The 27,220-nt window shown below is 42.2% G+C and overlaps 1 protein-coding gene across 2 annotated transcripts; it reads left to right on the top strand.

Annotated features, from left to right (window-relative positions):
* Positions 1–751: 751 nt before the first annotated feature.
* On the top strand, positions 752–27,220 carry nectin1a (nectin cell adhesion molecule 1a). 2 transcript variants are annotated; one of them, XM_042091337.1, is made up of 8 exons: positions 752–1,354; positions 14,674–15,042; positions 15,376–15,675; positions 15,881–15,998; positions 16,173–16,324; positions 25,505–25,649; positions 26,191–26,251; positions 26,748–27,220. In XM_042091337.1, the coding sequence occupies exons 1-8, from the start codon at positions 1,306–1,308 to the stop codon at positions 26,976–26,978; spliced, it is 1,425 nt and encodes a 474-aa protein (XP_041947271.1). In that variant the 5' UTR covers positions 752–1,305; the 3' UTR covers positions 26,979–27,220. The 2 variants fall into 2 exon arrangements, with proteins under 2 accessions (XP_041947271.1, XP_041947270.1); XM_042091336.1 differs by lacking the exons at positions 25,505–25,649; positions 26,191–26,251; positions 26,748–27,220 and adding an exon at positions 21,653–23,721 and having other exon boundaries at positions 753–1,354.

Here is a 27,220-nt window from a genome sequence, read left to right as displayed (position 1 = left end):
CTACTGATGACCTCCTACTTACTTTGTGCTTACTTAAATGCTATACAGAAAAGATAAGCCGAAACCAGACTTTTAGCAGGACAAAATGTTTTTGTGTAGCAGTCAGTAAACATGTTTTAAAACCACTTAGCCTTAATGTATTAATAATGTTGTGATGACCAGAGAGGTTTCATTAAAAAATGAAGGCTCTGGACATTTCTTTAGTAGAATTTTTGCAAATATGTACATATAGGGGGTACGTATAGACATCTATACAATCTCAGTAGCTTATGTAAAGACATACGTTTCAGTACGTTAAAACTAAATAAAAGTTTAACGCAAAATTCATGAGTGCAAATGAGCTTAATGGATGCCTTTGTGTTATTTGTGTGACCACAAGGTGGAGCTATAAGCATTCTATAAATCTGGCGTCAGACGTGACTACCAACCCAGTCATTGCAGCCAAAAGGGGTTAAAACGCAACGCGTGTTGTTCCAGTGCATTGATAGTGCATAAGTAAATAGTAATTTAGATGTGGATGTTGTGAATCTCAAACATACTGTATTGAATTACTGTTCTTTTTAAGTGACCTCACATTTTACCATCGTATTTGACATACAGGTGTGCCTGGATTTTGATCAAATCTGACATGGCTTTGAGAACCAAATCAACCATGAATCACTGTATATCTCCGTTACATTTAAATGGCTGTCTCTCAGTCATAATAGCTTCAGAGCTACCACACTGCAGTTACTTGGGTTAACACCGCAGACACAGGGAGTAGCTCCTCCTGCAGACTGAATAGGTGAACGAGTAGGGTGGTTACGGCCAGAAATGCTCGAATGTGACAGTTAAACCGATGGACCAGTTCCGTGATGTATAAAAGCAGCCAAACGCCAAGCGCGCAAGGCTACACCCTCAACAAGACAATTCATTGCTGCTAATCTACACCCAGCGGATTTGCCATCATGGAGACATCGCCACAGCATCCTATAGGTTGCGTCACTGCTGTAATCGTGAGTGTCTTAAGCTGATTTCTGTTCGATCCCGCGTCTGGGTTGTAGAGGAAAGTTCATACGACGCGTGAAGCAGCATCGCAGGCTCCTATGCGCGCAATATGATGACCGCGGAGACACCATTGGACTGCGCGCCTGAATGTGCCATAAGCCTGGGGAGACACTGAACTTTAAACATCGGCAAATCCCACTGGTTTCTTTCTCTCCCAAATGAGAGGAAACAATGGACTATTATCTGTAAACTAGGTTTAATCTTTTTCTCACAAGGGACATTTTCTTCTCGTGAACATATCGCGCCAGAAGCAAGACTATGATGGTGGTCAAAACCTTCATGTACTTTTCGGCTGTCATCATTTCAGGTAGACCTGTTTTTGTATAATCTTTCATGGTGAAGTTATCTATCTCCTTAAGTAGGATTAGCCCTCAGCTGAGAGTAGATCTTGTCCCCATATTAAACTCCAGATCAATTTTAAACGCGCATCAAGGGTTTATACATCTCAACAACACAGCCATGTTTTTACACCCAGGCTGCTGGTAATATCCATTTAATCGATTCGGCTCCATGAGTCTGGTAAAATATATTTGGCAAAAAGTCTGTTCCCTTTCTTTGGCGTAATCAATGCATATTGTTTCGTCACCTAGTCAAGATATTGTCATCTAACTTAATTCTTAACTCAATGCAAGAAAACTTCAAGGCTAGCCTGTCTTGCAGACGGTACTCTAAAGCCTGCTAAAGTCCTTGCCTTAGATTGAGTGAAAATGCCATTCCCAAACATCTGGTGTGTTAGATTGCTTTTTTGTTGGAAATTGAAGCAATCAGTGAGAGTGATAAGCAAAAGCAACTATTTAAGCCTTGTCCTTGTATTTAATTTATTTTATGTAATTCAGTGAGTGGGTTTAGTGTAGCTTGTCTAAATACGTCTGCATTTTCTTTTACCAGATGACTTTTCTTCTGTGTTGTCATCATCTCTCTCTGCTGGTTTAAACAGTTAAACATTGCCCATACTTGAATGATTATCTCATGACTTAGTACATTAGATGAATATTGTTTTTTATATGTCATGACAATCAGATTCATTGTTGTTAGCTTGTAGTCCCTGCCTCTCATTCTAATTCATATGTGGAAGGAATATTTTGCACCATGATGGAACTATAGTTGTATCATATTTCGCCGGTTGCACAGGACCTCACAGATGTGCTGCTGGGATTCCTTGCATCCATTTGAAATCCACTGCACCTGCACAGATTTCCTCCACTTATAGTTTGAGTGGGTATGTGTCCCGTGCATATTACACAGAGTAAACAGAAGATGGCCTTTTTTCTATGTGTAATACTACACCCGCTTATCGATGCCCTGTTGTGGCGTGACAGTGATTTCCCCAGTGTCTCTGTGTTTGGGTTAGCAGGAGCAGCAGCTGCCTCTCTAGTTCTCTCAGATCTGCATCTGGACCGACTGCATCTCTCTGCTCCTGACTATTTATTATCCTCTATAGAAGGAGTCTAAAGTGCCTCTCCAGCAATCACTAGTAGCTTACAGCCAAAAGAGTGCCTTTAGCAATCCCAATAAGATGCTGATGTTAGAATACATGTGACTTTAAAGTCCCTGGAGGTCACACTAGGAAAGGAAATAAAATTACTTTTGTTTCGATTTTGTTGAAATCGCAGGGTCTACTTTTATTGTTTGATATGATGTTTATCCATCTACCCTATTACTATTATTCATGAATTTTGTGAGTAGCCTCTAACATAACAATAAGTTAGTGTCAGACATTCCATAAAATTATGAATTATACAAATTATTTGGAAATTATTTTGTTAATTTGCAAGAGAGCTTTGGATATACCAAGTCTACAGATACTGTGGCATGTGCATTTTGTGTTTATATGCATCTCTCTCTCTATCTCTCTCTCTCTCTCTCTCAGTGTCTCTGTCTCTCGCTCTCTCTCTCTCTCTCTCTCTCTGTGTCTCTGTCTCTCTGTGTGTGTGTCTGTGTGCGTGTGTGTAACATTCTCCTTTTAGAGAGCTTTAGAAGATTTTCGCACTACAAATCCATATTTTAGAGAGGAGATTATCACCACAAATGAATGCTCTGCCCAGTGGATGCAGATCAGCTGTGAAAATGTAGTTACTCAAAACGCGCATTAAGTTCTACACAGATATGTAATCCCAAATGGCTAATGCCAAAGCAATATGTTCATGTTATAGAGATGGTACAGTATGTTGCATCTCTTGCTCACCCAGTCCCATGTACAGTATGTTAGCATCAATCGGATAAAAAAGGATGCATGTTTTTTTTTTTTTTTGGTTAATATTCAACAACTGTCACTGATATTCGGTTAGTATTATTTCTTGAAAAACAGACTAATATTATGGGCCTTATTTTGAATGGTGGGTGGTGGCCCACCCATGTTTGGGCTCAGGATCATGCTCATCGTGGTATCAAATTAGCAAAATGCTTTTGCCAAGTTATTAAATTAGCTTTAGATAATTTGTTTCTCTGCCAGACTTCCCATTTTCCCTGTCATTTAAATTAGGGCCTAAGATTTCTGCTCAATCTTTTTTGTGATGACTACTTGTGCTGTCTGTTTTCACTGAACATCCAACACTAAAGCAGTTGAGCTATGCAGATTTGCCCCTGTCTCTGTTGTGGCCTGCTAAAGGCTGCTTGTTTATGCGAGGTCTGGAGTAAACTACGGAAGGCCGTGGAGGTGCAGTGAAGGCTTCTGCAGCGAAAAGTCATCTTCCATTTCTTGGTGGAACCGATACGTCAGTCACACATCATTGATGTTTAAATGAAATTCTAAATCTCTCTGGCTGGCTGTTTAAGCCAGTAGTCTTAAGGTCTATAGTTCTCATATTTTCTCTGCATTAGACTCAAAAAATGTAACCTCTGTGTGTCAGGGTTGCAGGTAAGGTTCAGACCCAAATGAAACCTCTGTGTGTCAGGGTTGCAGGTAAGGTTCGGACCCAAATGAAACCTCTGTGTGTTTGCAGGTAAGGTTCGGACCCAAATGTAACCTCTGTGTGTCAGGGTTGCAGGTAAGGTTCGGACCCAAATGTAACCTCTGTGTGTCAGGGTTGCAGGTAAGGTTCGGACCCAAATGTAACCTCTGTGTGTCAGGGTTGCAGGTAAGGTTCGGACCCAAATGAAACCTCTGTGTGTTTGCAGGTAAGGTTCGGACCCAAATGTAACCTCTGTGTGTCAGGGTTGCAGGTAAGGTTCGGACCCAAATGTAATCTCTGTGTGTCAGGGTTGCAGGTAAGGTTCGGACCCAAATGCAGGACAAGACTCGGTTAAACTCAAATCGATTTTACTCAAGAAAAACACAATGAAACAACCATGACAACACACACAATGACAAAGCAAGGAACAGACAGGGACTTCAATTAGAGTCAACGAAATAATGAATCAAGCAAAAGAAGAATATTTAGAACATTGGACAAACCAAATTACCACCCAAAGTAGAATGAATTGCTATCTGACCCTAAAAAGAGAATATGAATTGGCAGAGTATCTCATCTCTGTCAGAGATACAAAGCAGAGGCAAACCCTGACCAAGTACAGGCTCAGTGACCACAATCTAGCAGTAGAAACAGGCAGGAAAACCTGGCTTCCAAGAGAACAAAGAATATGTGGTCACTGCCAGGCAGAGATGGTTGAGACAGAGGAGCACTTCTTTCTACACTGAAAAATATGAAAACATTAGACGGCCTTTCTCCCCCAAATTCCAAAGAGATATCCCACATTTTCAAGACTGGGACAATAATGAATAAATGACCATACTCCTTGGCGGAGGGCCCTCTGCTGCCCTAGCAGCACAATTTATTTTAAAATGTGAGGATCTGAGGGACTTGATCTGAAACATGTACATACACATCACACACACACACACAAACACCATCCTATTATTACTCTTGCTATTTACGTATGTTAAAAAAACCTGTCTCTGTGTTAACAGACACATACATGTTCCTGTGCACAGATGTGTGTGTATGTATGTATATGTGTGTACATGTATATATGTGTACAGACCTACACACGCACGAACACACGCACTCATATGCTATTATTTATTCTATGTTCACATGTTATACCCGCATTGCTGTATGTCTATTTTCTTTCTTTTGTTATTCTACTGTGTTATCTGTAACACTGGCTTTGGCAACACTGTATCCAAACAGCCATGCTAATAAAGCTCCTTTGAATTTGAATTTGACAGGAAGTTAATCAAAGGACACAAACGATAGGGCAAAACCAAGGGGACACAGGTGAACATGGAACAAGGCACTAATCAGACTAATAACTTAACAAGACTCAGGTGAGGGGCGGAGACAAGAGACAGGGAACAAAAGGGCAATTCGACTTCAGTAGCCACCTGCAGCAGTCTTAGACTATGTTTACACGAAGCAGGGTGTTTTCCTAAACGAATATCTGGCCATCTACTTTTGCAAATAAAATTGCATTTACACAAGACCGTTTTTTTTTTTTAAATGTGTTTACACAAACCCGTGTACATACATGCTGTCATGAGCACGCCAAACCACAGTGGCAGTCTAACGATAAGCTCAAGCTCACATTAACCAATCAGAACCCTGAAAAGTCGCACTTGAGAACATGTAAATGTAAACATTGGTCGCACATTTGGTGTACTTCTGTCGCATACTGTGACGTTGGCTGCCCAAAACTCTGTTTACCACAGTTTACAACCAAACGCATAAACAAAGTTTTCCAAAAAAATCACTTTGGCCAGAGTTTTTTTGGATACCCGTTTTACGGGGCGAATTCTCCGTTTGCGTCTAAATGAAAGGCTCAAACGTAGGGAAATGTCTTCGTTTATAAAAATACACATGCTCGGGTCTTAAGCTGGCTCCATAACGTGATTATTTCTGAGATTCTGACATGTTTTTAACCATGACATGCACAATTCCGGTTTGAAAACGCATCAGAATCTTAGAAATAATCATGTTAAGCAGGCGGCTACATGAAGTAGAATCCCCCTAAAGACACATGGAAACAGGAAGTACAAAGGCTACAGGAGGTAAAGGGAACACAAACTAAAAGTCCCAAAAGCAAAACACAAACTTCAAACTGTGACAGTGTGAACAACGGAGGTATTTATTATGCAGTCATCCACAGAATATTTTTTTTTTCTGATATGGAGGTATGACCCTCGCGAGTCAGATGTGACCAAATAGACCTAAATAGGAAAGGGCATGTGAATGTTGGTCGATTGTCTGGAGGCTATCATATCCGTTATGACTAGCTTGTGTGTATAGATACAGCTTTGTGTATCTATAGTTCATTGTACATAACAAAACGGTACGAGTGAAGAAATCATAGTCCCATCCATCAGTTCTTTAAGTCTTTGGCAGCTGCAGCATATAGAAGAAGGGTAAATAATAATCTAATAATCATTAATTAAATCATTAATCAAATTAATAAAATATAATGTAACAATCAACAGAACATGATTTACAGTATTTTACTTTCTTCCCTTTTCACTTGGATTAAAGTTTTGAGGAATAAAACTGATCACCCACTTGTAATTGCAGTGCCTATAGCAGATGAGATTTGGCCACAGGTGGGGCACGGACAGGGGCACTTCTTCATTTGGCTTCATTGCTTCTGTCAGAATTAGTGCTTTTTCAAATAGTGGACCCGTGGACACATTTGTAACTTCTCAGTTGGTCTTTCGCCACATAGGAATGGCATTATAGAGATCATATGTGTGATAGGGGTCAGAAAGTCATCCGGATGCTTTTCTAAATGCAATTACAATACGTCTGGTTTGGTTGGGGAATTACATAATTTGCTTTAACGTTAATCTGGTGAAATTTAATAATTTAATAATTAATTAATAATTTAAAATAATTTATTTGAAGGTTCCCCTTTTTTAAAAACGTGCAGAAAGATAAATCTATCTATCTATCTATCTAGGCAACACTAGCTTGTTTTGAAATGACACAGAAGGAACATAGTAGTACCCAAAACGGCTCTCCCGCAAATATTTATTTAAAGAGCACACAGTTGGCATTGAAAAGATCAAGTAGTTTAGCTGATGAAGGGAGTGTGTGTGTGTGTGTGTGTGTAGCGTGTGTGTGTCTGTGTGGTGTGTGTTTATGCGTGCTGTCCAGTTGTGTCTGGCCGCACTCTGCCTGATCCTGACCCACTTTCCTGTTGCTCCCTCTTTGCCACCACTGAGCACACGATGGCCATCTGTTACGTGCTGGACTCCCGCCACGGAGATATTGGTTTGGGACCTTACTGGGCAGCGATAGGGATGTTAGGGAACTCTGAACCCTGAGCTTTATTGTTTAGACCTAACACATTCACCTACATAGGCATATGTAAATATACCTCTGATAAACATATCATTAAAAGTAAAAGACACTCCTTGCTAATCAGGGCAGAGAAGGGGGTGAATTTTAGAGGCAAGGCCAGAAATATGCATATCAGGATAACACCTGTTTTGACTGAAGTGAAGTCTGAGACTCTTCTAATGTAGTTGTGTTCCACACATTTGGAGCTATGCCAAAAACCATTGGCATTAACCGAGCCATTAATGTGTTAAAGTGTAAATCATGAAGTTGATGTTAGAGGGAGTTAGCAGGGAGAGGGAATGTGCTGCTTCAGTATAGTGCATGTTGTTGCCCAGTTTGTTGTATATTTACAAACTACACAGGTACAGAGACATGTGGATGCTAATAGGTGAAGTCTGGGTGGCCTTATAAATCAGAATAACAAGTTGTGTTTCAGGTGAGCAGCCTTGACTGGTCAAGTGCACAGGTAGCATGTAGGACACGATGGTGAAGACATATCGTAGTTAGGTGGTATTGTCTGATCATTCAGGTTTTGTCGGTTGGAGGTTGAGCGATGTTTGCATGTCATGGTCCAGCTCTGTCTGATGGTATGGAGTGGGGAGGATGGCTCATCAGGGCAGGTGGACATGCCAGAGGGTCACCAGGGGAGCACTGCAGCTGCTGCAGCTTTGCGGCTGGAGAGGACGGGCTAGCAGCAGCAGAGACACATACAGACAGTGGACACTGTGCTGAGGGACATCAGTTACGGACTTCTAACAAGGAGACTGAGGACAATCAAAAAGGCTTAAAAATCTTCTTTTATACAGAGTTTTTAGGTTTTGTGAGCTCTCAACTAGTGTTCAACACATCATTTATTTCCCATATATTGTATGTCACTAGCAATGTGAAGATAATTGTGACGGCGATAGCACTGATTAATAACGTAGGCATCTTTTTCAAAACTACTGCCAGAACACAAAACCCACCACTAAGTACTGACATCACTTCATTATAATAAATGTACTGTTTAGTTCTTCACCCAAACTTACTCCACATGGTTGAAAGGCTTTTTCTGAACTGTCTCAGGGAACAACATTTTTTTTTTAAAGAAATAGATGTCTCTTCTGGCAACCATCCTTCTCTGCATGATGTACAGTACAACTACAGGCAAAACTCATTTAAATCAGCATCACCGATTCAGATTGTATACAATCAGAAGAGCTGACACCTGTTGTGGGGTAACCCAGGGTTAATCCAGACCCTACAAGCCTGGTGTGCTTTGGCCAAGAGTGAATGGCAGACACAGATAATTGGCTTGGCTATCGCCAGGCTCCTTTCTGGAAATAACAGTGTCCTCTTGCCTTGTGTACAGTGTTGTCGGATTAGTTGTAGCTCCACCACCGAGTTACTGTCCTCGACTATATAAAGCTCCTCCATGCGTCTTCCTTTAAAAAGCCACATAGGGGGACTAACTCTTCTCTGCCGAGCCGCGTTTACAGTGCGGCTGATAAGGTAGATTAGAAGGAGAAGCAGGGATTACTGTTGCAGTTGCAGAATGGATGAGTGGCAGCACATGAACAAGAGAGGCGAGGAGGAGGAAGTGGAGATTGACGAGCCCATGATGGCGCTGCCTTAGTCCACGGCTCCCCATTTGGCAGGTGTGGGCTACACCTTTTGACCTGCTAATCAGCTCAACCGCAGAGATCCTCCATTGAAACGCAGGCATGTCTATCGAACTGTAAAACAGTGTGTAACAACAGTGTACATTGGACTCCGACAAAATGGTGTTTTGCTGGTGTTTATGCCTTTTTTTTTCTCACACACGATGACATGCAAATGTTGTATATGTAAGATCAAATGGTATTGAATTAGAATATTTAAAATGTTTTATAACTTAACAATATTGGACTGGTAGCTCACTATCATTTCATTCAGAAATGCATCCACTTTGGCAGTGATTCTGTTTGTACATGTGAGGTTGATGCTCACAAACGGATGTACAAAGTGACTCAGTTGCTGTTCTGCATCCTCAGCCTCAGTCTGCTTCATCCGCACTGATGGACATTTTTCATTTCTCATCAGCTTAGTAAGTGCCTCTCTGTCCACAACAACTAACAGACCACAGTCAAGCAGTCTGTTTCAAAGAGTGAGAATTTTTCAAAAATAATAATTTCACGACTCCACATTTTGAAAGAAAAATACTCACTAAGCTATAAAAACACACAATTTGCCCTAGAATGGATATTGTACGTGGGCATCTGCCAAGTACGGAAATGGGAAATATAATCCATTGAAGAGAATCCAATATCAGTGTTACTATTTCTCTTTGTATAGATTGCTGGGGTCCTGATAATCTGTAATCCTCAGATGTAAACAGTTGTATAGATTAGGGGGTGGAGGGATAGGATCGTGGGTTGGGGGGAGGGATTGGACTGAGAGCAGCGCGGGGGCCAGAGGCCAGTTGTGATGGCCTCCGCAGTTATCACCCTTTTGTGAACAGGTTGTCGCATCTGTGCAGCTTGGCTGCAGTGGTCGCTTTGTATGTGTGTGTGTGTGTGTGTGTGTGTGTGTGTGCTTTTTTCATTTCTTTTGCTGTTTTTTGCTAGAGATTTGGGTGGTGGGTCAGACTGAATGCAGGTATTACATGTGGTCACGTAGTAGGAGGATGTTCTCACGCTGTTGGACTCCATCCTGGACTTCAATATCCTGAGTGCTGTAAGCTGCTCCCCTATCATTCCCAACCTGCCATGTGTTGCCTGCCCGCCCCGCTTTGCATGGCTTTGAAATATTTGTGTAGTCTCGCAGGGACAGCCCAAAGCCAGGCAAAGCCAGGCTGTGTTCCTACTGTCATCGCTAATCCTAGTTGTCCCTCCAAATGCCTGTTGCGCTCTGCCATTTATTTAGACTGTGTGTGTGTGTGTGTGTGTGTGTGTGTGTGTGTGTGTGTGTTATTACTATTTGTATTTATTTATTTATTTGATTATTGCAAAGGCGTTTGGTAGTGAACACAGATTTTAAGGACATCGTTTAGTATTATTAAATGACCTTTCCAAAAGAAATGAATGTGTGTTGAAGAGAATTTGACCGCTATGTCAGGGATCCTGCATTTGGTAATAGCTCCCAGAAATTGTTATTATTGAACATCATTGGGAAAGAATTCTACTCAGGTATTTGTGTAGACCAGGGTAGCTTATTTAGCACATAATGCGTTTGCATCCATTACCCTTTATTAGTCACTCAGCCTGATTAGTTTCTCTCTTAAACAGGGACCCAAACATTGAGTGATCAGCAATTCATTTTAGTCTTGTTACACTGATATGTGTTAGTGGACATTAAACCCAACATAGCTCTTCAATCAACGCTTGTGCTAGTGACCACTGTGGTAGTGGCTCATCAACGCTCGTGGTAGTGACACTGATTACAAATCTTTGATTCAATGGCCTCATCCACCGCTGTACTGAAAATGACACAGAATGACACTGTACCTTTTAAACACTAGACATCAAGGGACCTTATTTTGACAATCATGAACGCAGTGCATAGCGTATTATCACGACGCAAAGTTTATTCCTATCTTACACTCAAATTTGTCACAATGCGCCCAGGGGTGTGTCAATTAATGACCTAAGGTGGGGTCTGGCGCATTATCTAAAAATCTCTATCTTACACCATCTAAAAAGCATTACGCCACTGACCAAAAAAACCTGGTCTATAGCGAAAGGCGCATATGAAACACAGCTGAAGACGCACTGTCACGAGATGTAAGCAGCAACTCCTCTGCAGGATAAATGTCCTTAGGTTTTTTATTCAGTCATTCGAACATTATTGGGGTAAGTGTTGCTTTTTTCGATGTTTCGATGGTAACCCATTGTCAGTCAATAGTAAAAGTAATTAACGATGTATAACTGTTTTGTCATTGACTATGACACCACTGTGAAGTTTCACTTTGCCTATGAGTTCAAATAATAGACGAGTGCAGATACGTGTAGGCTATACTCTGCTAGGTTTTAGTAAAGCAATAGGAACAGGTGGAATACCTGTTCCATACGGTCTCGCGATCAAGCAGATTCTTTCAAATGCGCCACTGACTATCAAAATGCGCTGTTTGAAGTTGCATTGCTTGCTGACAGATGTCATTCTCATTGGTTTAAATTATGTTATGCCCATAACACACCCATGACTGATTAAGAAACATAAGAACTGCCTTTTTGCGCCAAGCGCCCGATGTATGATAACAGAACCACCCCGAATATGGACTGGACAAACCCCTAAATGTATTGAAGCTACTGTATTCGCCAGTGACCATGTAGTGCAGGGCGATATGTAGCAAAAAAAAGGTGTTTGGAACATTTCATATAGATTTTTGCAAATTATGTTTTTTCACTTCTTCAGACCCTATAGTTTGCAAAACTACCTGTTTCCAATTTTTTCCCGGACTGCACTGGTCCAAAATCCAAGATGGCGGATATATCACCAAAAATTGCAAATAATCGTGTGTGTGATAATCGTGTGTGTGCAATGTGATATACAAAGTATAGATAGGTGGTGCATAGACAGGTCAAGAAATGTAGACAGTAGTATACAGTTGATTTATATAAGGTAGAGAGGTTTAGAGTAATATAAATATGTGCAGTGTATCTGCCTCCTTGTTGTCCCTGTCAAGGTTGCTATGGTCGTGGACACCTCAACAGGCACAGGCAAGGAGGCATTGGGCGGGGGTGGGGGCTTTGTAGGTCGGTTGTCACCAGGATGCAGAGCTAGAGTTCAGCTGCAGGAAAGCTTCCTCTGAACCTGCTGTGCACCTTATGCAAGCATCACTTGCCCTGGATGGCCTCAATGGAGGGGAGTGAGGAACTGGTGATGCGTTGGGCAGTTTTCACCACCCTCTGCAATGCTTTTCGGTCGTGGGCAGAACAGTTACCATACCAAACTGTGACACAGTTGGTAGAATACGCTTGATGGTGCAGGGGTAGAAGTTCACCAGGATCTGAGCAGGCGGTGGACCTTCTTCAGCCTCCTCAGATAGAAGAGACGCTGGTAAGCCTTCTTGATCAGGGTAGAGGTGTTGAGGGTCCAAGAGAGGTCCTCAGAGATGTGGACACCCAGAAATCTGAAGCTGGTGATACACTCCACTTCAGTCCCATTGATGAGAATGGGGGTGTGTGCTAGCTTTAGACTTCCTGAAGTCCACAATGAGCTCTTTGGTCTTCAATAATTCTGTTAACAGGACTTGCAGGAAATTGTGGGAACATATGAATTTGTTGATTCAATGCAAGCCTAATGCTGCCCACTACAGCTAAGTCTGCCTTCATCCATGAATTGTGACTGGTTTCAGAAACAGCATCATCTGAACAATCTACAGGAGATTGTTGTCAGGAAAAGTGACATAAACTGTTGCTAAGATCTGGCAGAATGCTTCTTTGAAAATGTTGAAAGTGAAGCACGAGGCTACAATGACATATAGGCTACTTATTATTTAACAACTTTACCATCACAAACTCCATGAAAGACATTAAGTGTATATTTATCAAAAAAATTGACCACTTTAAGCCTTTATATTATTTTTCTGCATATATTGTCCACCATCTTGAATTTTGGCACTGAAAATGAAGAAAAAAATTGTTTTGTATTCAATGGGGTCCTAGCAAGTAAAAAATCACCAGTTGCAAAAATCTATATGAACCGTTCCTAAAATTGCACGATTCCCCATACTAATGTGTTTTAGATTGCCAAAATAGGGCCCTTGGAGTGTCAGGCTTTCATTTTGGAAAATCGCCACAGTGTTGGCTTATTTACACTTAAATAATGGCACACAAAGTGGCACCAACTGGTGTCCTTCACCTGTGGATCAGGGGACATTTTGCATGTGTGTGTGTTCATCTAAAAGCAGCGGAATCTGTGTTTACCATAATAGCCCCTCAGTCAGATCTGATGTCCCTGATTGGCTTTGAGGGCCCATTTCTACTCCCAGTCAGTGTCCTACAGTACCCAGAGCTCTTAAGACCTCCTATTTTTAGCCCGGGCTCCTTAAGCTGCAGTCTTTCAGAGACGGTGCAGTGTGGGGCTCCGCAGTTGCCTAGAGATGAGCAGCCAGCGACTCCCAACCTGTGTGGCTATAAATATTCATTCGTGAGGTTTGGGGCTCTTCCTCTGGAGCTATATTTGGATTTCTTTTTCTTACATTGCGTTTATTGCCACCAATGTGGCAAGTTAAAAGACGTGCCATTTTCTAATTGGATTAGGGTTACTATTAATAAACTATTTTTGCACGGGGGGTGTGATGTTTTAAGAATGTGTTGTAACTGTGCTCATAGTCAAAATGCAGCTTTTACAAAGCTAATTGTTCCAAGTCTAAGCACTGAGCTGATGGCTGAGAAAAATTGCTATAGAATTAAATCTTCATTACTGAAGGAAAAGTAGGCTAAGTGATTATTAGTGGGGTTGGTAAATTCTACTGTAGATACAAGTGAGACAGTGTCTTCTTTAAGGACTGTGAATACTCTTAACATCCACCCAGAGGGAAAAACAAAGCAACATCTAAGAACATCACAATATGTTATCCTCAGCGCGACGTGCAGCCTTCATTTCTCCGACAGCACAGATGAAAAGATAATGCGAGTTTCTCTGTGTGTGCACTTCACAAGATGCAGACGGCAAGACAGTTTGAGGCCAGCCGTCGTCTGAGTAATTGTTCTGGCGTTGCCATCTCAAACGGGTCCTCTCAGAGAAGAATAAGCATCACTTCATATTGTTCTCTGAACGTCGTGTCATGACATGTGTAAGAAACTGTATTGTGTGACAGCCTCTATTGTACAAGAGGCCTGCACTGCTGACGCTGGTGCAGTTGACCGACTCTGAGTCCTAATAGGGGCTTTGACTAAGGACACCTACTGTTGGGGCCACTTACCCATATAGTCAATAAAGAGTGTTCCACTGGACTGGTGATGTTAACACAATCATAAACAATGTCTTTGGCACATTGTCTCACTGTTTCTGTAGTAGTAAAGGTCTGTTTACAATGACATTGATTTGATTAGATTTGTTTGTATAGCAGCATTGACTATTTCCATAGTCTCAAAGCCCTTTACAAAGCCCAAAGCCTGGATCCCCCTTTAGTAAGCACACGAAGAATGATTCTATTAATGTATTTGTATGCAATATTTTCATTAAAGGTTGTATACAGTGAGACAAATTTGCTGCATACTCTGTGACTCAGACATCCAATTTCTCATTGACTGGTTAGTGAACTGGAGCACTAATTGAGTTCAATATGAAATCTGCACAGAGCAGATGTGTGCAGCTGCATGTTCTACTGATCTTATGTTAATGTATCGTGAGGTGTTGTATTCTCACCCTCCCCTCTCTCTGCTTTTCTCAGGTTATTCTCAGATGGTCCAGGTGGATGACAGTCGCTCAGGTTATGCTGGCTCTCAGGTGGACCTCAGCTGCCAGTTTGTGAACAGTGACCCCCCGGTCAAGATCTCCCAGGTCACCTGGCAGAAGTTCGTCAACGGCACCAAGCAGAATGTGGCCATCGCCAACCCTGCTCTAGGCGTGTCCGTGCTGCCGCCCTTCAAGGAGCGCGTGCGCTTCAAGAGTCCGGCCGTGCGCCGGCCGACGCCCTCCCTGGAGGACACCACCATCACCTTCTCCAACCTGCGGCTGACCGACGAGGCCGCCTACATCTGCGAGTACACCACCTTCCCAGCTGGCAACCGCGAGAACACCGTCAACCTCACCGTTTATGGTGAGTGGGGATTAAAAAAAAAAACTCTCACACTTACACATGCAGCAAACACTTTTCTCCAGCGTGACGTGGGCGTTGTTAGCGCCTTGCTCTGGCTGTTGAGCTGAAGGAGCTGTTTCCCACATTTTTTCCCAATTTTAACCTCACATCAACATGGAATATCAGCCCCTAGGTTTTAATATTTTGCATAATGTTTAGTATGGCCTAGATACGGCAGTATGTATCTGAATATGTAGATATGATAAACACATTTAAGACTTACATACTTCAAATCTAAACTAGCTGGTCTATTACATTTTCATTTAATTTCATCCATTTTGATTTTTGTGAAAGCTCGCCCTATGATCCAAATGAGCCTATCTACTCCAACCATCGTGGCTGGACCAGCCAATCTGAAGATGACCGTGGCCACTTGTTTGTCTGCCAACGGAAAACCTGCTGGTGTGATCACATGGGACACTGGTCTGGATGGCGAGGTCAGTAACCAGGAGATCCGGAACCCTGACGGAACGTTCACAGTGCGCAGTGATTACGTGATGGTTCCCACGCGGCAGACCCACAACCAGAAGCTCACGTGCATTACGTCTTACCACAGCGAGACATACAGCGACAGTGTGACCCTCAACATTCAGTGTAAGGGAATTTATGTTATTGTTCTGCCTTATTTAGCATTATCAATTATATATACTGTATATATATATATATATATATAAAAAATAAAAATTTTTTTTTTTTTTTGGAAATTGTATATTTAATTCATGAAGGACATTAAAAAGAAACATCAATGCATTGAAGGCATTTGATCTTGCAGTCAATTTGATGTTTTGCTTTTTTGCAGATGAGCCAGAGGTAACTATTGAGGGATATGATGGCAACTGGTATCTGAACCGAGAAAGTGTTCAGCTAATCTGCCAAACTGATGCTAACCCACCCGTGTCTTTGTATCAGTGGAGATTGTAAGTATTTCTCAGTGCTCCCTGAAATAAAAGCTATAATAAAGTTCAAGGTTTGCATTTTAAACTATTCAGCATTATTAGTATCATACTATTCCCCATGCCATGCTAGATGTGTAAGGATACATCTGATCATACCCTTTTCACCTGACGGTATCTCTCTTGCCTCCACTGCAGTTTAAATGGCTCCATTCCTGATAATGTGGAGGTCCGTGACAACATTTTGCTCTTTAAAGGGCCGGTCACCTACGACCTGGCCGGCACATACATGTGTGACGCCACCAACAGCATCGGAACCCGCTCAGCCGCTATGGAGGTCAACGTCACAGGTAGGGCACTGCGTTTGAAGTTGGTCTGTAAATGTGCTGTGTGTCTGCCTGGTATGCATGTGCTGCTGAAACAGTGTGCATGTGCTATTGAGAGAGTATGTGCTGCTGAAACAGTATGCATGTGCTATTGAGAGAGTATGTGCTATTGAGAGAGTATGCATGTGCTATTGAGAGAGTATGCATGAGTGTGTGAGCATGTGCTGCTGTGAGTGTGTATGTGCTGTGAGTGTGTATGTGCTGTGAGTGTGTATGCTGCTGCTGTGAGTGTGTATGTGCTGCTGTGAGTGTGTATGTGCTGTGAGTGTGTATGTGCTGCTGTGAGTGTGTATGCTGCTGTGAGTGTGTATGCTGCTTCTGTGAGTGTGTATGCTGCTGTGAGTGTGTATGTGCTGTGAGTGTGTATGCTGCTGCTGCTGCATGCTTGTGCTGGTTCCTGCGTCCTCAGTGAATGTTGCTGACATGGTAGATTATTGCAACTGAACACATTGCTTTCTGCTATATGTTAACCTTAATATATTAACCTAAAATTGTTAACACAAGTAAACACAGAAAAGATCTGTTTGATCTTTTATGCTAAATGCAATAAGGGTAACCCTGTATTGTTGCTTAATACTTTTTTTTTTCTGGGCCATTACATCAAAGCATTTCATAAAATTGTATTGTATCATTTTAATGTCAGACACAAAACCAAGGATATGTTTCAGGTGACAGTAGACAGCATTGTTGTTTTGCATGGGGTATAGGTGGCATGGACATTATTGTTGTGGTCTTGACATCTTGTCACCTTTTCTGCCCTTTTTTTTGTTTGAATGTTTTGTTTGTTTTTGTCTGTATCACATGTTATTATATACTTTCCACTTCATCGCTATGGCGATGTAGTCTTTGTTGATGGCTTTGTGTGGTTGGAGTCTCCTTGCTCCATGTCTCTGTGTTGATGTTGGCAGGGCCGAGCTGAGCTTCAACTGGACAGGGCCGTCTAGTCCCGCATGTCATGGACTGGTAAACTAATGCTGTCACCGAATGACCGTGTCGCAGGGGTGAGAGGGGATAGCCCTGTATGAATGTCACATCTGGCCGTCTTCGCTCTCTTCTTCTAAATGGCTGATGTAACAGAGAAGTAGTGAAGTAGTTTTTTTCAATGTTTCCCCATACAAACACTTTGAAGAGTTGTTTTGGTATGTTTTATTTTATTTTATTTTATTTTTGTGTTTGCGGTCCCCAGGAACCTTCCTGGTTAAATGATATCCCACAGGATAAATAGGCGAATAAATGAAATAAATAACATAGTATCAGCAGTATGCTTCTTGTTGGCCCCAGAGGTTTCCCCCTAAACTAAATAACAGCGTTATTGCAGCCGCTGCTGTGTATGATGGGTGTGAAGTCTGCAGTGGTTGACCTCTGCAGAATCTGAGCCAGAGTCTCCATGCTCTTCATAGCATCACACATTTTCTGCATTGCAGTGGCATTTGCATCTTGCCCTATCGGAATGACGGGCTCGTGTTCCATGATTGCGCAGAGCCATACATCTAATTCCCCTTTGTTCCCGGCAAACGTACCACAGTGTTACGTTTCACAAGAACTGATGTGGCTTTCTTTTACACAGCCCCTCTCCCTTTTCTGGAACTCTGGTTTGCCCCCACGTGTCGGCTGTATTCTGGCACACACACACACACACACTGTGTGCCTTCCTCTTGAGATGCCTGCCTGCGTTCCCAGCCTCCGGACAGGCACTGAGCAGCAATAAGCTCCCACAAAACATCCATTGTCTCTCATATCAATATCTGAGGCCACTCAAAGTCAGCACAACTGCTTTGGATGGGCTGTGCTTTATAGCCGTGGCAGATGCCCATCTCCTGTCATTAAAGCTGTTTACATCTCGGGTAGATACCGAGGAGGAGCTCATTATCGTCCCTCCAGGAATCTGCCAACATTCTCATGTGTAGTGCAAATCGTTGGGAAATCATTATGTCCGAACGACGTGCAAAGATAAAGGTCTTGTCTCAGCACAATGATCTGGCTTTGATGTTCTGTTGAGTGTGCTGACAGCGGGGAGATCTCTCGCCGGCGCTCTCAAGTGTGCGCACGTTGCTCTCTAGCGGGCTGCTCGGCGCTAAGCCACTGGGAGAGCAGAGCAGAGGCGAGAGATGCATGCATTAGCAGCCCAGCCCCAGCGCTGCACGGGACTCCTGCACACTCTCTTTGTGTCCATGCGCCCAGTGTTGCTTCATCTCCGTCCTGTGTTGGCCAGATAGCGCTTGGGCTCTTTGTTTTTGCGCTAGTATGTGCTGCTCTTTGAATCCTGGCATCCTCAAAGGGCAGCCTGCTGGGGTGGAGCCTGTTCTGTGGAGAAAAAAGACGGAAGAGTTCTATATATGAGAAAGAAAAGATCATCCTGCTAAGTAATCAAATCCTCACTGATCAATCGTGCATCAGTAAGGATTTTGGCTGCCTTTGCTGACTAAATATAACTCCGGCCTCTTTGACCCATAGGACAGGACACCGTGCCAACACAAACTGTCAAACTCCAGAGCATAAATATTTGGATGTTAGCGCTGCTTGCTACTGTCTCTGGCATGCACATCAGATTGTTAAGTGATTTGTGTTAATACCTGCGTGTTGGATTTTCTTCAGACTATCATGTTTAGTTTTGCAGTAACCTAGGCTTTCAACTCTTACAAAGGGGTTTAGTGTGTATGTGTGTGTGATATTTTGGCATTTGAGTTCTTCTGTGTTTCCACAACAATCCACATGGGTCCTGCTCATGTTCCGTAAATACCCATATTAGGGTTCTGTCCTGCTCATGTTCCGTAAATACCCATATTAGGGTTCTGTCCTGCTCATGCCATTCTGTTATTTGCACAGCAGTCTTTGAGTACATGTATGTCTTCACTGGATGCACATTATGGGCCCCAGGTTTGGCGGCACAAACTCTGTCTATTCTGCCCATGCAGGCAGTTTGTGTAGAACGTCAGGCCTGTGGAGAGTGCTGCATTATGCTACTTATTTCTTGCACTAGCAAAGTAGCAGAGCAAACTTGTTATGCATCTCGGAAGAGGAAATGTCATTTGTAGGCCTTAAATTGAATACTCAATCAGCAGCAAACATATGTCACCCATGATGTAAATATGCAACAATGACAAAAACATTGTTTCTGTTCAAATATTATAGTCTTATTAGGCCCAGGCAGAGACATTTTATACCACACCATTGTCTTCAAAAGTTGTTGGCAGCTGCAGATTGCAGAAAGAGATTGCTTTCAGATTGTTCCAGGTGTTCAAATTCATCAACATAAACATAGATCGCACCCCCCCACACCTCCTCTCTCTCTCTCCATCCCTCTCTCTCTCTTTCTATCTCTCTTTCTCTCTCTCTTTCTCATTTAAGCTTCCAGTCACTGCTGCTGTTGTGTTTAATGCATCAGGTTCTTTCCTTGTCACTGGGATGTCTTTTATCATCATATATCTACACATAGTCACCAGTAGCCTCACATTATGCAAATATGTTATTCCAACACCTACTTTCTAGAAGATGATATTGCCATAATCAGAAGATGATATTGCCATAATCAGAAGATGATATTGTTTACATTCTGATTTTGTCTGTCACATTCAGCTCAAGCAAATTGTTTGCCAATCCTGTTGCTCAGCTTCAACAATACTTTTCACTATTTTCAACTTGGCTCTGCCTACTTAGAGCTTTGAACCACACCTTTGCCTCTCTCTCTGAAACATCGATTTTATGTGTGCATGTGCTGTTGTTTCCACCAACATTCTTGCTTAGGCCTATAAATATCCCGCTGAAGCAAAGGTTCAGTGTGTTGTATGAATATGATTGAAATCCACATACACAGTTTTATATATCACCCACAGCTTAAAGTATTGTAAATGAATGTATTTGTCAAATCATATGTTACAGTATAATTTTACCTTATTTGTTATGCATATACGTACATCATATGCGTAGGTTGACACTGTTGCCATCTGACAGATTGTTCAATGTGCTTTAATCCAAAAACAGTCAAACACCAGATTATAACACTTGTCAGTTCTCACACCACAGTTGTGTACATGTAACAGACCTGTGTGTGCAGCCCTTTGAAATCCTGTGAAATGCTCAGATTAAGAGACTCTGAAAAGAGCTTCTGTGCACAATATTTGCAGGACATGTAAGCACAATACATGTTTTGGCAGCAAGCCTCCAGAGTTTGCACGAGACATGCAGGATTCGCCAGTCCCAGCCCAAACCAAATCCATCAATTCTCATTCTTTGTTTGGTTTCACTTATATGTCTGCAGGACGGATCCTGTCTGAAGCAATGAAGTGTCATTTTCATAGGCTCTGTTCTCACTGCTGCACAGCACAGTGGAGCTTAACTCACCCAAAGGGGAAATGAGACATAGCAGCCTGTCCTTTGGTGGAGCAAGGTGACTTTCTTCACTTTCTCACAACTTCGTTATCCATGCACATATGGATAGGATGGATGGTTCATATTTTCTCTGATATGGTTTGATTTCAAATCAAGGAGCCACCTCTTTCTGGTGCAGGAACATCACCACTTTTTTAGTGCACACACCGTCAATCCTGTCAGTGGAACGGGAAGAAAATTTAACTGAATCTGAGGAAAACTATACTCTATTATAATCAAGGACTTTACCTTTAAGCCACTCATTATCATGTCCTCTCCCTCAAAATGGTGAAGATCAGTGCATTTAGTTTATCATTGTCATATCATTGTCATATCATTATCATATCATTATCATATCATGGCAACAAAGGATGAGCTGCACATGTCCATGCAGGACACAGGGCAACAGGCAGAGGGTGACACACAGAGCCACAGATTTGTGACCTCTTAGAGAGCCGCTAGGTAGTCCCTTGGTGGGTGGACTTACAGTAACAGGAAGATGTGACGTCACATGGTCATGAGATGTTGCTGCTATACCAGCTCTCAGCTGGGTCCAGACTGCCTCATCCAGTCCCAAGCTTAGCATTGTCTCTTTGCTGCTTCTTAACATTTCAGTGGATGTCATGGTGTTCAGTGGATCTTATGGTCTTCAGTGGATGTCATGGTGTTCAGTGGATGTCATGGTGCACGTGTTGCATGTTTGGCTGCTGTTGGTATTGCATGTTTGGTTTTCTGTGGAGCATATGTGTGAAAATCAGAATCCGTACTGAAGTGGTTGTTGAGATCCCAAAGCTTCCACCTCATATCCCTGTTTACCCCGATATCGCTTTCTTAACTCCTTAGAGTTTTTATTTCATTTTGAAGTTCCTTCCTGTAGTTGAACATTGACACCCTGCTCCACATCCATATGTCTCTCCTACCCAGAATTCCCTGTAATTCCTCACGAGATCACCCAAGGGCAGCAGGGACTGGGCACTGCCATCGGAATGGTGGCCCTGGGCGGCTCTCTGCTGGTGGTGGCCCTCACTCTCCTCGGAGTTTTGTTCCATCGACGACAGCGCACCTTCAAGGGCGATTACAGCACCAAGAAGCATGTGTTAGGGAGCAGCTACCGAAAGGGCGGCAGCTTGCAGCCCTATCCCCCCATACCTCAGGTCCTCATTTGCCCAGATGACTTTGACGACGAGAAAAAGGCAGAGATGTATGGAAGCCCTATTAGTCTCACTGAAAACATCCACCATTGCCAAGACAACACCCAACAAATGACCCGCTCGTTCAGTGTAGAGAGCGAGGTGGAGGCTTGCGGGTACGGCGAACAGTGTTTTGCCTTTTATGATGAAACTGAACTGGAAATGTCTGTTGACATGGTGCCGCAAACGGATGGCTCTGTCATCTCAAAAGAGGAGTGGTACGTCTAAAATAAGCAAGTGATTCCCTAGGCTGTAATCTCATCAACTCACAGTCACTGGTGCTGCTCTTCATGCGCCTACCTCCTCCTCCTTCACTGACAAATAGATACACTCACAATGGCAATTAATGCAACATGAACCAAATTAAATGACTGAAAATAAATATTATTGTTTTTTTATATATATCATATATTGATTTCCACTTCAACTGCCTTCATTAATTCCAGTCATTTGAAGTGTTGCATATTTTAAGCCTAGGGTAATCATGAATTTTGCACAAAGTTAATGTCTCAGCAAATTGATGTGCTCCTTTGCTACTTTTGAAGCCTCTAAGAAAGTGAACACAAACAAGCCCCGACTGTGGCCTCTTTACATGCAACAGGTGTTCAACTAATTTCTAATCAAACCCGTTTTTCAGTTTCTATTGATGTGATAGTACAGATAGTCAGACATGTAGTCTGCCTTAAATCAGTCAAATGTCTTCAGGGTGATGTACTGCTTTCAGTACTGGTTGCACTGCTATTTCGTGATGTTATGATTCATGTTGTATTTTCGCATTAATTATACAGTGCATAACTGTAAATAATAATGTAAAATTGTATCCTCCCAAGCACACTCACTGTTTAAGTTTTTCATTCGAATGTGAAAGGTTCTGTAATGAATTGTGCATTTAGTTATTTCAGCCCTCTTCCCTAAGACGTTTGTGGACATTTTCAAGGTTATTCACGAAATAAGTTGTGTTGATAAGAGTTTGTTGTAATGACAGGTAATTTCTAGGAATTTGACAATCAAAACTTTTTACAAAGTACTTCATACCCAAGATGTTTACATAATTAACTGGACAACGTTATGGACACAAATGGACAAGGGTGCATGTGTTTTTCTGTTCACGTCATAGTAAAATGTTGCAGTTGATTGACATCAGTCCCACCAGATTATTCAGTGAAGAAAAAAAAACAGATTTATGAGTTTTTAGAATGTGTGGTAATCCAATTTGCATTCCATAAATTATTCACTGTTCACAAAATGCCAGCATGAAATGCAATGGACTATATAATTTGTACAAATGTTTATATGTGGTAATATTATAAATCAAAGTTAATGCACTACAAACTAAATCTTACTCCTGGATAACATAAAGTAGGTGTGTTGTACAGTGGCTTATGCAGAACAGGGTTATATATGATGTTATCTATCATTTATTTTACACAATCTGGGCTACAGCTCTCAAGTCCATGTTTTAAGTGTCTCTGGCTCTGACAGTAATTTTGCAGTTATATTATCACTTGAATATCTAAACCATTAATATGTGTCTCTTGAATGATGCATAATCTGGTAGCACACGCCTCCTACAACATACCAGTTTTCCTTTTCATTAGTGCTTCTGCCATAAGAGCTTGGGGCTTAGCATTTGCCACAATGTAATATATTTTATGAAGACATCCAGAGATCAGTAATATGTATGGAACTTGACTGTGAATTAGCATGTGTTTGCCAGCAGAACTATTTACCATGGTTATGTGCACATTTTTTCCCCAGACGAACTGCGCTGTCAATGCAAATAAAACTTGTCATGGAAAGTCACTATTTTTCAGTTTTACTCACATAGAGACCTTATCTCAGCTATACACAGAAGAGGTGTTTCATTGCTGTAGGGGTTTCCCAACAGTGGCCAATCAGCGACTCAGACATTACACAACATGCAGGACACAACAACAATGCTCAGTTGGCTGGCGGCAGTTGTAACCACGCCGCATGTTGTACCCAGGATCCGTAAAGGCCCTCCTTCACTGTACTACATGCGCTGCCAATATCCTGAATGCCCAACCAAAAACCAAGGCAACAAAACTAAATTACCAACAAAGCAATCTTTGTGTGCAAAAAAATATCACCAACAGAGCAGCCTTCGTGAGCATTTCACTGGGGTTATCAAGCAGGCAACCTCCTTCATCTGTGTTTCATTGAATTAGGCCCAAGACACCTCCAGAAGACTCAGCAGTAGTGCCTGGCATCCTATACCCACCCCCTCCAAACTCATTATGGGCTCTACCAATAAGTCCCAAATTCTTCAGTCATCTTCGTTGCTGTTGCCATTTAGGATCTCAACAGGCAGATCACACCATTTTTTTCATTGTAGTCACGCATTTGGATCTTAGACAACAGTGCAGAATATATTAGATAATTTGTATACATGCATTACAAGCTGCAAAGATGCTATACTACTGCATTGTAATTGTAACTTTTCTCACATATAATGAAATCTGTTGTCCTCACACATCCATGTGCCTGTTCACCATGGCAACACCACTATGGTAGAGTTGTGAAGTCCTTAAGCTCTGTTACAAACAATCAGCCAAAGAGGGCAAAGGCATTCTCAGGCATGAAGAAATGTCTCAGTAACACTTCCAGTAAAGATATTTTGTCACAAAAACCCATGTATGGCTGTACCTTCACTTATGTAATCCTGTAATTAAGGGCTGTAATGTAAGTGCCAAGTAAGTAGATCTTGCCACACATTACTAAGCCTGGGCATAAACACATCCTGTAACATCCACTCATACACATGTTGTTACAAGAGGCCCATTGCACAACTGATAATGTAGGTCCAATCTTTCCCCTCTGTCCACTGCTTTCTGTTCGGGGTCAGTGAGTTGGCCTTTGGGGAAGTGGCCGCTGAGCCTCTTTCATACTTTTCTGCTGTGATTGCAAACGTCCAAAACACACTTGTAAAGTGATTCTCAGAAAAGCCAGCCCTAAATGAAAGATGTCAAAGCAGATTTCCACCAGACGTGCTTTGTAAAGGGAGCCTGGTATTTACTCTGAAACAGACTATTGTCTGGCTGGAATCATTTTTGCTCTCAACAGTTGCCTTTCAAACAAACAAACAAACAATAGCACTTCTACGCCAACAGATTAAGAAGGATTTCTTTATTTGCTGGCACTGCCATTGCTGTTTTACATTATTATGTACATAATGACCTCGGGCAATGATTACATAAATGCCATTTCTAAGGGGTGACATGGCAGACAGTTACAAGAAATACTTGTGGTTTGAATTATCCCTGTCAAAAGTGATAATGGACAGAGTATCTGCACAAAATAGGTACAATTATATTATGCAATCATATACGCTTGTGATCTTATGTCCTCAAGTGCCTGGATGAGTGTGTGTGTGTGTGTGTGTGTGTCTGTGTGTATGTGTGTCTGTATACATATTTGGGTGAAGGAACATGACTACATACTTTTGATCAACCACAACACCAGCAACACAGCCTGTAACTGAACTATGGTGCCACAACTCCACACAGCTCTTGGAGCGCGCAGGAGCCCCTGCCGAGCTGACCGCTCTTCTGTCTCCCCTGCACAGAGAACCCGCTGCCCCTCAGTGCCTCTGAGAGGATGATGAGCGTCCTCGGCTGGGTGGTGGCTCTGGGCATCATCCTCGCTGTGGTCTTGGCCATTTTCATGGCCAACCGGCAGCAGAAACGGAGCTCCAACACTGATAGTAACCAGTAAGTTCTGTGGAAATAATGGCTAAGATGTGGTGGGTTTTTTAGCCATGTGTTTATAATTTCTCTCCTTCCTCTATACAAACCTCTTTGTTCAGTATATTATACTAGTGTACTCCTAGAGTGTGACTGTTAGAGTCCTTACTCTTTTAATGAGAATGCCCACATGCGTGGATATAGAATATACTTTATTTCTTCAAGCACATTAAGTAAACATATGTGAGCTATAAGACATTGACACAAAAATAGTGTTACCTGTAACATTCAAGTTACTTCATACATTGTGGTGGCATAGTGTCACCTGAAGTTTTGGCCATTTTATATACCTACTGTATGCTTGGTTTCAACTCATTTGTCAGGAAAAGGCCAGTTCAAATTGTTCATAAGAATTAATGTGAAGAGCTTTGGGAACACAGTTCTGACCCAGAACACTTCATCTAGTTCATGTTTTGTTCGACTCATATTATGATGCTAAAAGCGATCCGATGTGAAGAGTGCCGCCCCCCCTACAGCGCTCTAGATATGCTGTCTTTGTCGTCAACAGGAACAGCTCATCGCCTGCTCACAAGAAGGCCTCAAAAAAGAGAGGAAATGATGACTTCCAGGTATGTTACCACACACTCACCCCCATCTCATTTCAGTAAGCCTGCTGCCAAGTGAATGGGCATTCTGCACTAATGCACCACTGCCCAGTGGCTCACTCACTGCTGAAAAGGACTACTCATGCCTCAGTAATGGATCATACAGTACACAGGCTTTACCCCCATGGCCCTAACATGCAATGACCAAACACTGCCCCCTAATGGTGATGTGGTCTTCAATAACTAAGATGGAAATATTTCAGTGTTAGATTTTCATACTTCAGTCTGCAAATTGTAAGCCCCTTGTCATCAATTCACTCCAAAAGTTTATTAAACCAAAATGTATAAAATAGCATCCAACATGTATTTGTGATTTTGAGATTAAAATTGCAATTAATCGGTCATATACTGAGAATAGCTCTGTGTAGTTTCAACACAAAGATAAGTTAATGATAAAATAAAATAAAAAATATCCCTGATGTAATATTAAATACTTACAGTTATTACTTTTCTTGTGCAGAGTTCTGGAAAATTCTTTGACGATCTTCCGAACACGGCTGACTATGTGAGTTATCGTTTGGCGTGTCACAAAGAGGACTTTCTGGAGCAGCATTCTCCCCCCATCCACCCACCCCTCTCCTTCCTCCCCCAGAACCCCTGTGCCCAGCACGCCAGCGAGAGCTCCGTCTTTAAGTACCCCACCCCGGGCAACATCCCCCCCTACACCTTCCCTAAGGAGCAGTATGTGTAACAGGGACGCTACGCCAGACGCAGCGGCAACGCGGCGCTTCAGTTACCCGCCTGGTGTAGCTTCCCTGTAAGTGTACAAGAAGTATCCCTTCCTTTCACTCTCTTTTATCTGCTCTCTGCATCCCTCTCTTTTTCTCTCCCTCCCCCACATATATACAGACAGACAGATGTAAACAGGTGCGCACATGCTTGTTCTATTTCTATTTCATTTTTGATATTTTACTACCTGTTTTGTTTTTCATA

This window comes from Alosa sapidissima, chromosome 5 (assembly GCF_018492685.1).
Source record: "Alosa sapidissima isolate fAloSap1 chromosome 5, fAloSap1.pri, whole genome shotgun sequence".
Classification (NCBI taxonomy): Eukaryota; Metazoa; Chordata; class Actinopteri; order Clupeiformes; family Clupeidae; genus Alosa; species Alosa sapidissima.
Note: the sequence above shows the minus strand (reverse complement) of the source record. Positions and strands in the feature narration are given on the sequence as shown.

Coding starts and splice junctions, on each gene's coding strand:
- nectin1a (XM_042091336.1), top strand. CDS start 1,306: ATGATGGTGGTCAAAACCTTCATGTACTTTTCGGCTGTCATCATTTCA. Junction 15,999..16,172: donor TCTTTGTATCAGTGGAGATT/GTAAGTATTTCT, acceptor CCTCCACTGCAG/TTTAAATGGCTCCATTCCTG. Junction 16,325..21,652: donor TATGGAGGTCAACGTCACAG/GTAGGGCACTGC, acceptor TCTCCTACCCAG/AATTCCCTGTAATTCCTCAC.